Source organism: Mustela erminea, chromosome 6 (assembly GCF_009829155.1).
Source record: "Mustela erminea isolate mMusErm1 chromosome 6, mMusErm1.Pri, whole genome shotgun sequence".
Classification (NCBI taxonomy): Eukaryota; Metazoa; Chordata; class Mammalia; order Carnivora; family Mustelidae; genus Mustela; species Mustela erminea.
In genome coordinates this window covers 13666242-13682422 of record NC_045619.1, presented here as the reverse complement: position 1 = coordinate 13682422, position 16181 = coordinate 13666242, and the positions used below count along the sequence as shown (strand labels likewise).

Below are 16181 nucleotides of genomic sequence, written 5' to 3'. Positions count from 1 at the left end.
AGGAGTGGATGTTCTATGCAGAAACATAAAGTCAGGAGCCGCGGGAGACAGGGATGCTGGGGTACGGGGCAGGTACTGCAGGGCGAGATCAAGGAGCAAAGTAAATACTTGCAGAAAGAAAGACCACTCATACAGGTTCCAGCACTGCCGCCACCCAGGCCCATGATTTCATTTCTCTGAGCCTCCGTTTCCTCCTCTAGAAATGGAGGTAATAACTACCTTGCAGGGTTTGTGAAAGAGTAAGGAATGGTGACAACCACTAGAATGATCACTGAATAACCTCTAGTTCTCATTATATTCATTTTATATCCAGAGCTCCATCCACGTGGGAAGCACGGCCCTGGTTCATCACTTCTGAGTGACACAGACCTGCTTTCCAATCATGGCCCACCGCTCAGGGGCTGTTTGACTTTGAGCAAGTAACTCATCCCTTCTGAGCTTTGGTTTCCTTATCTGTGAAATGCGACTCATAAAGCCTACCTCCCTCGATTGGGGTGAAGATTAAAGTTGCACTTCCTCTTCTCTTTCCCTGCAGGAAACCCCCAATTGGCAGAGGCTCAAAAAAGCAGATGAAGGTCTTGAAGCAGCAAAGAGAGCTGTCTCCGTTCTAGGAGACACTGGAATGACAAACGCCTGGCACAGGGACACAGACTCAACAGGCTCCAGCGTCTCCTGTGTCATCACTCGGAGACTGGTTCTGGTTTCCTGGCAGGCTGTCTTGGCAAGGATACCGTGGATGGGGCGGAGCCCGAATGGAATGGGCAGGGCCAAGTGGAAGGGGCGGGGCCATTGATTAGTGATGTCTGCTGCGGACATGGGCCAAGGGAGTGCTACATCTGCAGACACCGTCCACTGACTTACAATTCCACAGATAGGTCAAAACTCACTGGAGTCCAGTCTTTTGTTGGTTCTTTTTTTCTTTTTTTGCACGTTTTTGGCTGTCTGCTATGTTTCATAATTTAACTTCTACCATGACAACGCATGATTCTTTTACTCGGGGTCTTTCTGACTTACATTCCATTGGTTTTTCTATCTTTAGCTGCCAGAGGAAGGATGAACGGGGAGGGGAGCCCAGAAAGGGTTGTTTCGAGGCTGAGGAACCTGAAAACGACAGCTGTCAGAAAAGAGATCTGCAGAAGCAGCAGGAGAGTCCGAGGCCATTTCCTGCTAGGACAACTAACATCCTCCTTCCTCTGGCCAATTCCTGCCCCCTCAGCCCAGCCAGCACAATCTGACTCACTGAAAACGGTAAACTGGGTTTTGTATACTTAGGTTACTGAAGGAAGCGTATGTCCTTTACCAAGATTCCCACCCAAATTGATTAAAACCTGCATGTTCCAGCAGCCCTGCATTTTAAAAGGTGAGCTTCCTTTATCTGGAAAGCTCCCTTAGGTGGAACAAGGCACTCTTGATACAGCATGGCTTAATCAAACAGTGCTTAGGGAGAGCGGCAGGTTTCTGAATAACCAATGTATGGAAACATGCCACCCTATCTGCAAGACTGTGTGGGGTGGGGGGTGGGCGTCCTTATTTTTCACCGCTCTAGAGGACAGGACTCAGAAATGGATTCCTTACGGAAGGGAAGACTACACTCAACATGAGGAAGAACGGGTGAGCATCTGGAGCTTCCCCCAACAGTGGAGTCAACTGTTAGAAGTGATGAGCTCCCTGTCTTTGGGAGGATTCCAGCAGAGGCCAGATGCAAGCCTGTTAGAGACGCTGTGGAAGGATTTTTGCATGGACTAGGGGTGGAAAAGATCCGTGATGATCCGCCTGTGTTCTGTGGAGCCCCGGGGTTCCCTGGAGACACCTGGGGCCGTGTTGCTGAGAAAAGGGAGGGGCGTTATGGGATCAGCTACTGCCAGTCTAAACCATGGTTTCCAAACCAAACCGTCTTGTCCTAGAGCAAGAACCCCGAACACAGAGTCTAGAACGGGGGCCTACTCTTCCCATCATAGCTTCACCCTGGCTTCCTGAATTCATTCATTTATTCTCTTTGGCAGCAAGGTCAGCCCCCTGGCCTCTCCTTCCTTCCCGGAGCCTCTAATTGGTGGGAAATCCACTTGGGATCGTGTCGTACAGAGCGAAGCTGCTGATCTCTGCAACGCTTTAGAGACCGAGCTCTAAGAAACGCTGCAGGCCGCCCCTCTGCCAAGCCTGCCTAGGAAAAATGTGAATCAAATCTGAAGATTGTTCATGGAACAACAGATCTGGACCCAGTATCAGATGGGTTCAGTACTGTGATCTGTGGAAAAAAGGCACCTCAGGGAACGCTGCGCTCCTGGTGCCGAGTCCTGTTTTTGGTGGTTTAACATAAAGCATCCACGGAACACTGTGACAAGGCATCACTGTCCCCCATTTATAAGACGGTGACCCAAGGCTCGGAGCACTCACATGACTTCTCTGAGTCACGCATCTCCGGAATGAGTGAGCTGTGATGACGAGGGAGCCCAACTGTCATCACCCATCACCACCGTCATCATCTCCCTGGTGAAGAAATAATCATAATGAGCTTGTGCAGCTATTTATGTTCTCACATTGCCTTCCTCTGAATGGTCCCTGTTCCTGTTTACCTCTGATCTCTGCTGTCCCTGCACTCCCTCCCTCTAGGCCCATGCTCTGTACGTCCTCATTCCTCCTTTCTCGGCCTTCAAATCCTACCTCCTCCAGGAAGTCCTCTGTGATGCACCTGCTCTCCCCTAGTGTGTGAAATGCCCTCCTCGTGTGCTATTGGAATGTTAGCTTGGTCTGGTGCTTCTCATGCTGGAGAACGTTCCCCGTCCCCCACTGCCTGCATCCCTCGCTAGAACAGGCTTCACTCGGCAACATTCCTCCTGGATCCCTAGCCCCATGGCCAGCGACTATTGGAACGACTATCTCTGGCTGGCAGATACCGCCTTTGGAGACCTTTCTCCTCTGGGACCAGCAGCCCCATGAAGAGGTTTCTGATTTCATTTCTTCGAGACTGTCGCCCTCTGTGCACTTGTCACAGCTCTAACCAACTTCTCCCACGGAGCGGGGAGCATCTAGCATTGGCCCAGATCCAAGACCTTACCTTTTCCCTCTGGATATGTTTGCTGCTACCATTTGATATGCTGCCAAGGGCCAGGGTGTGGAATTCCCCACAGGGACACAGTTCCAGAACCCAATGTTACAGCTACTCTCCTGGCTCTAACCCCTGCCCCATGGGGTGGGCTCAGCCCGAGGAACCTGGCTGCAGGCGGCATGGGGACCTGCCCTCGTGATTTCTGAGGGCTAGTTGCACCTGTCCCCCTGTTCTTAGCACTCACACAGCAACCCACCTGTTCTCTCCATGCCTGCTGCCACTGCCCTGGGTCAGAGCCCCAACACCAGCACCTTTTTGCCTGGGACGTGGCAATGGTCTAACCGACCTCCCTGCCTCTAACCTGTCCCTTTCAACGTGTGAGAGCCCACTCAGGGAGTCATTTCCCTCAAATGTCAACCTGACCATGATTAAAGCCCTTTGGCGGCTCCTCACTGCTGACAGGTCAAGTCTAAACTAAGCACAGCCAAGGCCCCTCCGGTCAGCTTCATTCTTTGTCACCCGACATGTCTGTGCTCTAGGACACCGACGACCAGCATGTTCTCCTTGGGCTCCCCGCTTTCCAGCTGCTCTGCCCTTTACGTGGTACTGCCTTCGTCTCTCCCACTCGTTCAATACGTATTTGTTAAGTGCTTAGGATGTGCTTGCTTTGCTGCTACAGGAAGGAGTCCCCAGGGGCGAACAGGACAGGCAAAGTCTCTCAGGGTCTTGTATTCTTTTCTTCTATTTGGAAAAAGAAATAGGAGCCAGCTGCACGGACCGACAAATTGTGAATAGTAGCAGGTGCTCTGACGAAAAGAAAACGGGGCATGTGGCAGTGACCTCCAGCTTTCCTGGAGGTGAGCGGTGGGGCAGGGCTAGTTTCTGAGGATGCCGCATCTAGACCTGTGGACCCCGGGGGCAGGATATGAGCCTGAAATGCACAGGAAGGACAGGCGGCAGGTGTGGCTAGCGCACAGTCAAGGGCAGAGCCTTTGGGACAACAGCTGTGGTGAGCGCTCAGAGAAGGCTGCCCTCTCATGCCTGGCCCTCTCTGCACCCGGAAAGATCAACCTCTTGGCACGTCTCACACTCGTTACGTGTCAAGCGACTTCCATATAGGGACGGGGTCGGTCTCTAAGTTCAACTCCAGTGCCCTGCAAGGTGGGCATTCACCTTGCTTGTTGAGCAAATAAATGCAGTCACGGAACCAGTGATGACGTCCCCACTACCAGGGGAAGCTGGCGGTAGGAGAAGTGGGTGGGTCACATCTAACGGGACTCCCGCTTCGTGAGACTCTGACCAGTGCACCTGGAGGACAGTTAACTGATGGCTTCATCCTGCCAAGGCTTTTCATGGGAGTCTCTTCCACGCAGGAAAAATTAAAGGCAGGAGAACAGTTTTCATTTAGCGTTTGGGGGAAAAGTGCCGAATGGGCACTTAGATATTGATGATGATGGCAAATACGGATTTGAGCAGGAAGGAAAAACCAGAAGAACACACCATTTGTCGAAACCTCTAAGTGGTTCCCAGAATCTGAGCCGGAGTTCAAGTGTTTAATGGTATTCTTTCCTCCACTGCCAGTGGGAGAGAAGGGCAGACACTACTGGCGAAGGCAAGGAGGGTGATGCGGGGAAGGGCCATAGCTCGAGGGGACTCCACTGGGGCCTGGGAGCTGAATACCGGGGGGCATGGTGGCCTTGAGGCCAGTCGTCCAGGTAAAGGGCCAGGTGAGTGCGTCCTCTAGACCTTCCGCAGACACCCTCCCTTGCCACTGGGAGCCAAAAAGAATTCTCATGATGTCCAACACAAGAACATAAACAATAATAGTAACAACAAAATTCTGACTCGCTCACTTGCTCGCAACATCCTTCCAACCTGCCTCCTGCCTTCCTGATGCTCGGCTTCTGCTGTTCTCTCCATCTAGCCCCCGGGGCACGCTGCTTGTCCTTCAGGTCCTCATACTGGGGCCCTGATCTGCCTCAGGGCCTTTGTACTAGCTACTCCCGCCTACCCTGAATGTACTTTTCCTGCTCTTCCACCTCCCTCCCCAGGTTTCCTGAGGCAGAATTGGCAATATAAAAGATTACACATCACGAAAACAATTCGGTGAGTTTGGACATATGTTACTTTCCTGTTACTTTCACCGCAATGAAGGTAATAAACATCCATCGTCCCCCGCTCCAAAGTTTCTTAGGCTCTTCCGTGTGTACAAAAAGTGTGGTCAGAACTCTTAACATGAGATCTACCCTCTTAAAACGTTTAAAGGCACCATACCCTGTTAACGACAAGTGCTACATTGTACAGCAGATCTTTGGGGCTTACGTTGTGTAACTTTGTACCCACTGGACATGGGCTCCTCATGACCCCACTCCCCATCCCCTGGTAACCAGCATTCTGTTGCTAGCTCTGTATGTTGATGATTTCAGATGCCTCTCACATGAGGCACTCGCGCGGTTCTTACCCTTCGGTGACGGGCCTCTTTCCTTAGTATCCCAACTTCCTGGCCCACCCAAGCTGTCACAAGGGTAAGGGTAAGAGTTCCTTAGCTCTTAGGCTGGACAACATTCCATCGGACACATGCAGCCCATTTTATCCGTTCATCTGTGGATGGGTGGGGGGTTGTCTCCCCTGCGGCCATCAAGGGTAACGCGGGCCTGACCGTGGCAAAGAACACACTGCCTTGGGGATCCCTATCTGAGTTCCTGGGGATACATCCCCAAAGTTGGGCTGTTGGGTCAGAGGACAGTTCTGTCTGTCATTTCTGGAGGAGCCTCCCTACTGTTCAGCACAGCGGCCCCAGCATCCTGCATTGAACCCGCAGTGCACAGTGTTCCGATTTCCCCACGTGCCGCCCACTCCCGTCCTCTTCTGTTCCTCGGTAACAGACACCCCAACAGGCGAGCGGAGGTAGCTCACTGTGGCTTTGATTTGTATTTCCCTCACCTCCTGCTCTACTACGGCTGGTTCTTTCTTGTCATTCAGGACTCAGAGGGCCATCACCTCCTCGGAGAAGCTCCCTCCCCACCCCGACCCTACAAACCCATGGAGCAGCCCAGCTGCTCATTAACATTCCGCCATGGAGCACCTGCCGCTGGCCGATCACTTCCCCTGAATGTTCATACAGTTACCAACTCTGTTTCCCCCATGAGCATATTAGCACCATGACCGCAAGGACCGGTGTCCTTTTGTACCTGTGAATGCTCAGTGCTCCGACAGGAAGGCCCTCAGTGAACGTTCGCCGAATGAACAGATTACTTCTGTGTCTAACACTGAGGGTCAAGGAAAGGGAGGAAATGCTTCTTGAGCACCTAACGCACGGCAGAGGCTGAGCCGGGTGCTTCAAATGTAATTTCATACTTAGTCTCAAGACACAACTTTAAGTTTTGCATCTCCATTCGGTGGTTGAGGAAGCAGAAGCACAGAGAGGTTGAGTGACGTGCCCAACGTCACATACTTGGTAACTGGACAAACCCAGGTCAGCCTGCCCTGCCCTGCCTTTTCCGTGACACGGAATGCTGTCTTCCCCATTTCCTGCTCCCCAGAGCTTGAGATCACTCTCTACTTGGCTCGTTGTTGGCTGTGAGCAGCCCGCTGAACCTCCCTGGGCTTCCATCTCTCCACTCCCATTGGGGAAAGAAAGAGGGTCTCTAAGAACATCTGATGAGATACAGCAGGCAAAAATTAAAAACAGCAAAGAGACAGGAAAACACAGGAGCTAGCTATGCCTGTGACCACGTACTGAACATTTCCTTCACCTAGGCAAACCCTCCCGGGGCCAGTTACTTGTGAGAATCTTTGCTGCCGCCCGCGCGCTGACCGCACCGAACTCTGGCTCTCCTGCGTGGGTGCCACGTCCACAAGGACCTCAGAGTTTCCGGGCTACGGAGAGACACACTATCTATTGCTTCATGGGAACTCTGGCTCCTTCTGCTTCCTCTGCTTGGAAACTCCAGGCTGAGCATCCCTGCTCTGCGCCCGCAGTGATGCTGATGCACCTGTGTCCCCCATCTGATGGGACGCCCAGGGCAAGGGCAGGGTCCTGTCCATCTCCGGGTATGTCCAGAGCCCAGTGTGTGGGGGCCGCCCCTGTGCCCCGCGAGCCACTTACATTTTCACTGTTGACATCAGCCTCACTGGGGCAGCCGAAGAGCTCTCTCCGCAGGAGGTTGCCGTCATACTCCAGGAAGGTCAGGTAGAGGTTGCGGAAAAACTCCACGTGCTTGTTCTTCACCCGTAGCTTCTTGGGGGAGTTCCAGTGGATGACCTGGTAGGGCGACAAGGAGGCAAGCAGGCAGGGAGGACCTCGCGCTTGTGCGCAGCCTCGGCTGGCCACCGGTCTAAGCACCGTTTGTGGGCTCGTGCACTCACTCACTCCCTCACTCATTCCCTCACCATTTACGGTAGGCAGGTGAAGAGGAAGGGTGCCGAGGCCAGACGGGGCGGGTTCAGATCCTGCCTCTGCTCTCGGTCAAGTGACTTACTCTCGTGCCTCAGTTTCCTTGTCTGTGAAATGCAGAGAGCAACAGCTCCCTTCTGTGCCAGCGTGCGAGCTTCCCTCTCTCCCAGCCTGCTTGGTGACAATAAGGTCAGGGCTCTGCAAACCCTACTTCTACTTTGCCAGCCACCTCCCCTAAGATGCGGCCAGCGGAGGCTGTGAGAGGGAGACTGCGGGTCCGGGGGAGGAGCAAGGAAGGCGGCCCCCTCGTGCTTCCTGTGCCTGCGTCACCCTACCGCCTTTCTTCCAGGCGGCAGCGGCCCTTCCTTCCTGTAGCAGCAGCTAGAATCATTTTGCAGCTTTTCCAACACTCAGGATGAGTTTCCTGGTCCGCCTCTGGAGCTGCCTGCTGCCCCTAGCCCAAGGCCTGGGTGCCAGCCCCGACTTGTAATGCTTCCCACCTCTCCCTCTGCTTCTTCGGCTCCAGGGATGGGAAATGTTGCCTGCCATTTTCTATTTTTGCTTTTTTTTCCATTACCAAATCAACACTTTATGTCTAGTTGCCATTTTTAAAGATTAAATTCTCTGTTCGAATAACTGGTATGGTCTCTGCCTCCAGCCAGGACTGACAGATGCACCGTGTCACAGAGCTGCCTCGAGAAAAAAAAAAAACATGTTCCTACACGGAAAGCATGTAAGTTGCGTCTGGCAGGAAGTAAGCCGTCCATGAAGGCTGGCGAGTCAGTGCATGGAGCGTATTAAGTTAGGAGAAAGGGCAGTGAGCTCTGCTGACAGTGCTCGTCCTTGATTGGCTGGCGGCTGGTCAGGGATGTGTCCACAAACAGCACAGAACGTGATGGTGGAGGGAAGCTCACGGGGAAAAGGGGGGCTCTAAAACAGGGGCTCTAGGGATGCACGTCCTGGGGCTTGAAGGATGAACCAGAGTTTCCTGGGAGGCAGGGGACCGGCCCAGGGGCAATGGTGGTGGCATGGTCCAGGGCAGGGAAGGCCCTCGGGAAAATGCGAGCTCACGTGCTGTAGCCGGAGCTCGGGGGCCAGGTGGGCTGGGTGGGAGAGGAGGCTGCGGGGGTGAGAGGGGCACAGGGAGACCTGGCCCTGAGCTCAGCTGTGGTGCAGAGGATCTAACGGAGGGGGAATGACCAACTCTGGCTTTGAGTAAGATGATCGGACTGTAATGGACAAGACAGGAGTGGTGGAGTGGGAGGGCCAAACGAGGAGCCAGCAGGGACAGCTCATGCCCTTGGTCGGGGAGCTGTCTGGGGATGGGGGGACCCTTCACCACGAGCATGATGTCAGGGTCTTTTAATCCTCACAGCGACCTGAACAAGGAGTACAATTGTAGAGATGAAGAAGCTGGAGCAATGACTGGCCCAAGGCCACAAAGTTCTTAAACGTGGCAACCGGGATTCAAGTCTAAGTTCGAATAGACCTGATTTGAAAGCCCACAGTCTTCTGCCTTCCCTGTTCATGCCCAGTTATGTTCCAGGAGAAATAAGCTAGCTCTCGCCTTTCCCCCACTTGCCTCCCATGGTCGGGAGGACGAGCATAGTTGACATTGAGACAGAGGAAGGAAACAGGGTGTCCAGAGCTCAGTCCCTTCCTGGCTTCCTCCTTTAGCCACATTCTGCCTGAACTGGGCCTCCACCATTTGGAAAGATCTGGAAGGCCCTCTCTCTTAATGTTCAAGGCCCTTGCAGCCGTTTGGGTAAATACTGTTCTGCGAGACCAAGTCCCTCTCTCACGGCACAGGGAACACAGGGTGATGGCAGAGCAAGAACTGGGGACGTCAGGCCGACGTGGCCGTGACTCTCAGTTGTGCGGGTCCCTGGGCAGCTGGTCTCACTCTCTGCGGCCTCGGTTTCTTCACGAGCAAGGTGGAAACCAGTAATCCCCACTCCATAAAGCAGTTAAGAGGCTTAAACAAATGCCCAGCCCAGTGCCTGCAGGTCAGGTGACCCCGAATTCTGGGGGTTCTCTTCTCCCCTCAGAGATGGCGGCAGAAGCCTGCCTACCAGTGTTCTGCCCTCGTGTCTCCTCCTTTCGGCAGATCCTCCCTGGGAGGAGGCCACTCGGCGGCGCTTGCATTCCAGGAAGGGAGGAGTGCGCAGGGTGCGTTCTCTTCCTCTGCCTCTGAAGGATGCGAGGGGTAAGGAGAGGAGAGACCCCCCCCCCCTCCAAGGATACACCAGCCTGGGCACGAGAAGGTCCTGGGCCACGCATTAAAATAATTGCATGCGAGCTGGTGTCACTCCCACCCTGTGGGGATCATGTCTTTGCTGCAAGAGATTTTGGTGCTTGCCAAGTGCTGAGCCAGCAGGGAGGCTGATGGATGTGTATCTGACTCAGGGAACTTGAACTTCCTCAACAGGGAGAAACTTACACTCAGTAAAAGTAAGGGCTGGCCTGTGGGTCCCCGGACAAACAAATATGCCAGGCACTTTGGAGGCACTGTGTCATTAAATCCCAATTAAGCCCATTTGGATCCCACTGTCCATTTTATGGAGACGGTTCCTGACTTATCTGAATCTCACAGCTGGTAAGCGGCAGAGTTGAGACACAAAGCCAGCTCTCAGCCCGAAACCCCAGGCTCCTTCCTGCCGCCATGCACGACATCAATGGGTAGGATGCTTTGCAGATGAGGGCAGTGCAGCTTACAGAGGAGGGGGCTTGTCCGAGATCACGTGGTGAGTTTGGATCGGGTGAAGGCTACCACGAGGACCCAGGTCTGCAGGTGCCCCCAACCCGCTCCAGTCCACCTCTTATCTCATCATATCTCATTCTGCTCTGTGCCCAGGTGGGAATCTGGGTCTGCCTATCGCCTCTGGGTAGACACTGGTGCCTGCTGTTCTAGAAAAAGCAGCACAGGGTAAAGGAAGGTAGGGGGAGAAGATGGTGGGATCACCGGCAGGCCAAGGGGATTTGAGAAAACCCTTTGCAACCTGGCTGCCCTGGGCCAGGGAAGCCCCCTCAAAGGCTCACTCAAAGATCCTGGTGCTTGCCAAGTGCTGAGCCAGCAGGAAGACTGAGGGACATGCGTCTGGCTCAAAAAACTGGAGGAGGGAGAAATTTAACGTGTATCCAGATTTACCGTTTTGTCCTGAGCAGGGCACAGCATACTGCATTCTACTGTGCTAAGCTCTGAAAAAGTAAATCAGAGCTGTGTTTATCTAATACCCACTATACACCAGACATCAGGCCAAGGCTGGTGTGTGAGTGCGTGTGATGTTTTCACATTCAATCCTCCAAACAAGTGACTGTGCGGCAGGCACCAAGCGGGGCCGTGAATGCAAAGATGGACACAAGGGATATGACTCTCTGGAACTTCAAACTGCGAGAGAGAGCAGCATATTCAGTAACTGTCCCTTTTAAATTACAGGTGTGATGTGCTCCCTTCAGGAGACGTTGTTAAAGGGAGGTTGTTAGTGCTGGTTTCTGGTCAGGGCCATCTCAAGTATAAAGCAACCAAGGCCCAGAGGGAGAAAGTAACTTGCCCAGAGTCACACAGCAGCGGGAGAAGTCATGCCCACGTTCTCTCTTCCGGGGCACTGATCCTTCCGCTAAACCATATGCCTGCTTTGGAAAATCTGACTCAGGGTTAGTCTTGCTGATAATTTTGATCAGCGCTTGCCTCACTACTGACAAATGTCATGTCCTGGTCCCTTGAGGGACAGCATCACCCATCACTGCTGGCTTGGGGGCAGCAAGCTGCTGGTGTAGATGACATCTGCTGACAAGCTTTCACAGGCGAGACGGAGTGACACTGGAGAAAAATGTCCCAAAATAGACTTCTGCGAGGAGCTGGTAAGTGCGTGTGAGTCTACCAAGGCTTGTGGAGAAAACCCATCATAACGTATCCCACTTGCTGAGGCACGTTAGCACGGCTCTGAAAACGTCACTGTCAGAGCTCATTTAACGCCGTCACTCAAGGGTACAGGTAATTAGTCTCCTTATCCCATCTTACAGGTGGGGGAAGTCCAGCAAATTGCCCCAAGTTACATGGCTAGGAAGTGGGGGGCAGTCAGGATTTGATTCAAAGAGACAGAGACACTAGGGGTCTCTAGCATTTCTCTCATGTCTGTATCACTAGGTAACTCTATTCCCAGCCATGAATGTGAGATTTATGTAAGAATTATGGGATCATAAAAGAAGCCTACTTTTCCTTTCCGAGTACAGGGATCTCGCCCATCCCTGGGATCCTGAGGCTGCAGGACGGTTTAGGACTTTTCAGACACAGGGGCTGAGCCTTCGGCTTGGCAGGAAGCAGGGAAGGAGGCATCCGGGTCACGTGCCAGGTGGACTGCAGAAGCTGGCAGGCACCAGGGGCCCCAAGGGTGGGATGTGATTGCATCTGGAATGTCTGTGAAGGCTGAGTAGATGTGCAGACTTGGGAGTCAGCCTGTAGTGAGCCAGAGAAACTGATAGAAATGGATCACTGTCCAGGAAACGTAAACCTCATCTGGGAAGACAGTAGATGTCCACTTGATTAAAGAAAAAAACACGAGACTCTATCGCCCATCAAGGAAAAAGCATTTCAAAGGTAGAAACGAGACCTCACTATGAGGACAAGGTTACGGAAAAAGCTTAAGTCAAAAATTCAGCTTATGAAGCACTCAGAATCCGGAGGGTTCTTAAAGTAACTTATGGCGCCCAAATGCTAAGACATGAGAGCCCGAGTGTAAGTGCCACGGGAACAAGAACATGGCCCTTATGTCTTCTACGTCACAGGGATCAAAGGTATCTGGAAAATGGGTCTGTCTCAAGATTGGCCCTGATTTTTCTATGACCCACAGAATTTTCTACAACCCTCCTTAGCCTGGTAGTTAAGCCCATTGAGAACTGGCTCCCGCTTACAATCCCTGTTCTCTCTCCAGGCTGTAAGAACTTCTTGGCATTTCTGGAACCTATCGTTCACGACTTGGTGCCTTTACATATGCTCTATCCCCTTCCCCAGAGTGTCCTTCTTTCTTCTCTACCATGTGAATGCGTGGAATGTATCAGCCTCCATGGCTGAGCTCAAATGTGTATCTCTTCAGTGAATCTTAGCCTGACTGCTTGCGGTAGAAGGTCCCCTCCTCGTAGCTCTGTCTCTCTACCTCATTCTTCATTCCCGGCAGAACACTAACTTTGCAGTTGCAATCCCCAGCTCCTGTGAATGGATCATGATCTGTTTAAGATCTAAGCTAATCAGGATGATCCTACATCCTGATTCCCCAGACCTCCTTGCAGTGAGGGTTGGCCGTAAGAATCAGGATTGGCCCATATGATTCAGGCTCAATGTGGACATTAGGGCGGATACATGGGGAGGCATGTATTTGACTCCTGAAAAGTAAGGTTCAGATAATGTGCCATTCTCCTCCCACCCACTCACCTTTTTGCTGTCAACAGAGAGGTGATGACTGGAACCATGACAGCCGTTCTGTGACTGTGAGGAAGAGGTGAAGACACTGCTATCTACACACCACTGTCCATAGCTATTCCAGAATTCTTAACCAAGAATTAAACCCCACTATTTTATTTGAAGCCTCTGTGTACTGGGTTTTCTGATTCTCACTATAAGCATTCCTAATGTAACACCTGGGCTGTTGCTCGGCCCTTCCTCAGTGCTCCATAACTCTTGCACTTAACTCTATGGAGAACTCACTGCACACTCTTGTAATTATTTATTTACATGCCTGCACCCGGCGGCACTAGAATGTGAATTTCTGGGCTGGCAGGGAGCATGACTTATTATTCTTCCTGAGTGCCAGAGGGCCTGGCAGGTAGTTCGTATTCAATAGCTGCCCTTTGCTTCAAGAATGGAAATCATGACGATGACATTCTCAATAATCCTCACATTCTGTCTGTCTACAGCAAATCATTTCTAAAAGCCCTATTAATGTGGACTTTAGGATGGAGAAATATATTCCCCTCTTCTTTGTCTAAGGGCCAAAACTGCTTGTCATTTTCTCTTGAAGGAGTTCAAGCTCCCTCTGTTCTGGGCTTGTTTGGTATTTCAAGGAGGAGGACTATAGTCTCACGAGTCCCTTCCCTTGTCATCCTCGGGATTACAATGCACGGTCGAAAGGGATGAGCAGCCGGACCTGCCTGCGAGTCGCAGCTCCAACTCCTATCGGCTGCTGGCCCGTGCTCAGTCGCCTAGGATCACGGAGACAGCCCCTCATCTGCAAAAGGACCACCTGGCAGTCTGTGGTCAAGCCCAGGATGGCCATATTGATGTACATAAAGGGACATCCCATGTGCTCATCGAATTACAAAAGAAATCTGGGATTTGAGTTCACAAAACAGCCACCTTACCAACGAGGGTGGCTGGAGGAAATCAGAGTCTTTACATGGGAAGGAGGAATGAGAAACAAGACTTAAAATGACGGATCGCAGTTGCTCACAGCCTGAGGCAGAAGGGTAGGACAGGTCGGACAGACAGCACAGCCCAGAGAAGAAGCCACGCCAGGGACAGTCTCCTCCCGGCAAGACTACAGAGAGAGGCCTAAAGAGGGGCTCTCCAGTGAGACCAACGCTTCTGGTCAGGTTTGCACACTGAGCAGATACAGAAGGGGCACAGGAGCAAAGCAAATTTCACCCCTGCTTCCTCTCGGCTCTGTCACCTAAATTACTCGTTGCATACGAACCTCTATTTTCCAGTCTGACACAAGGACACAACAGTGTCTGCTTCCGAGGATCAGTGAGACAAGACAGGGAAAGGCGTCCACTGCAGAGGCTGGAGCAGACTGCTGCTCGGCTCGCCTGTGTCTCTGGAGCTCGCACACTCTGTTCCCGCGGGATGCCCTTTAAAGTGACCCTATCCCTCAGTCTCTATTTAAAACCCGATTGAATGTAAGACCTGTGTTGGTCCCACTTTGCAGGCATCGTGATGGGCCGGGTCAACGTCTGTTGACTGCCAATGGAATCCACTTCTGTCACCACACCAGCTGCTGAAGATTCTAGCCCAGCTCTCGTCCTCCTTTCCCAGTCCTGACCATTACTGGGAGCGGCTATTAAATATCGGTGTGTCTGAAACTCAGGTCTCAAGCCATAAAGGCTGTGGTGACTCTGTCTCCTTTTACACAGGTTCTTGTTGCTTCTTGGTTTTTATAAGTCCCAGAAAGAAAAAAAAAATTCTTCCCAGACAAAAGTGCATCATTACCCAGGAAAGGGGCAGAGAATAGACCACACTTGGTGTCTGCTTAGTCTCTTCGTCTGGAAAAGGTAGACATGGAAGGCCGTCCATGAACCTGAGGTCCTGTCCTACATCCTACCATTTCCTGTCCAGTCATCTGAAACATTTCTTATTTTTCTCTGCCGGAGTGAGGAGAGTTTGGGGAGAGAAAAAGCGACAGCAGGACAGTGGCCGCCCGTGATAATACCCAGTGCTGCAAAGGTCATGCATCCATGAGGAGATCCTGCTATATCCTCTCATGTGCATTACGTTCCATGTTTTCTTTTTTTGCTCTAAAATGGGGTTAACGATCAATCTGAACTGGATTTTGGTATGTGTGGAGCATTCCTGATGGGCCCCTGATAGCCGGAAATGGCAAAGAAATGCAAACAGTATGTGAACCCTCAACGAGTACTGTCTTCATGTGGACAACCAACTGGTGAATGGTCACCGGCCCCATATTCTTCCTCTCTATGGAATTAATGATAAAGACTTTACTTGAATTTCACAGAATCCCCACAGCGTCCCTCTGGGGAGTGTCTCTATTGATCTTGGAACAGGGAGGATAGAGGGAAGCAGATTCTACCTCTAGGGATAGCAAGGAATCTTTAGTTGAGGGATTCTACCGAAGTAGAGGAGCAGTTGGGTTTGTAGTCCAGTGGGATTCGGCCAATATGGTGGAATGTCAGTAATGCCTTTAGAGGTGGGCACAGTATGAATCACTGCGCCGGGAAAGGCAGCTAGCTTCCTGATTCCCAGCAGACACCTTCAGTAGAGGCCCGCTATCGCTTTTCCATATGTCCTGCATCATCCCATCACAGACCTGCACCTGGCCTTCTTCCCATGATTCTCATGGGGCTACTGGCCACGCCCGATCTTCCAGAAGCAGCAGCATGTGACTCAGTCTGACCAATGAGTTATTCCTGACCATTCCTAAGAACACAGAGATGGGTTCAGGCGTGGGCATGTGACCCAAGAAGGGTCAACAGAGTCACTTGTGTGGATTATTGAGAGAAAGACTGGGATCATGAGTGTTCGTCGCTCTTCTGCTACTTGCTTTGACTTCTTCATAGCATGTCTGACCACCTGGAATGACCAATTTGACCATTTGTTTTCTTTGGTATATAGATTCTGCCCTAGAATATAAGTTCACGGAGAGCAGGGCCCATGTAATCACACTCACTACCATGAGTGGTCAGAGCAGTGCCCGGCCTACAGCACACACATCATACATATTTGTTGAATAACTAGGCTCTGCGTACTTATGAGCGGGGGGACTGCTAAAACTCACCCTGTTGTAACAGAGGCAGCACGAGAGGGACAGAGTGAGCTGCCCTGTCATCTGAGCACCCACAGGTCACTGTGTCAATGTGGAAGGCGGGATAGGGCACGCTCACGTTTTAGAGATGTACTAGGGTTTCAGTGTGCCTGGGTGATGGTCCCACCAATCATTAATATCTATTTTTAGTGCACTTAATAATATCTAATATCGATATTTTATTAAAATATTCCTCACAAAAAGAACA

At 51.8% G+C, this 16181-nt stretch overlaps 1 protein-coding gene across 3 annotated transcripts in view; it reads right to left on the bottom strand.

The window, feature by feature from the left end:
* The window catches only part of LARGE1 (LARGE xylosyl- and glucuronyltransferase 1), a 527449-nt gene that overhangs the window by 48453 nt on the left and 462815 nt on the right, over positions 1 to 16181 (bottom strand). For all 3 annotated transcript variants that reach the window (XM_032346463.1, XM_032346461.1, XM_032346462.1), the window contains exon 10: positions 7155 to 7310. In XM_032346463.1, coding sequence (XP_032202354.1) covers positions 7155 to 7310 — 156 coding nt within the window. The remainder of the gene's footprint in view (positions 1 to 7154; positions 7311 to 16181) is intronic.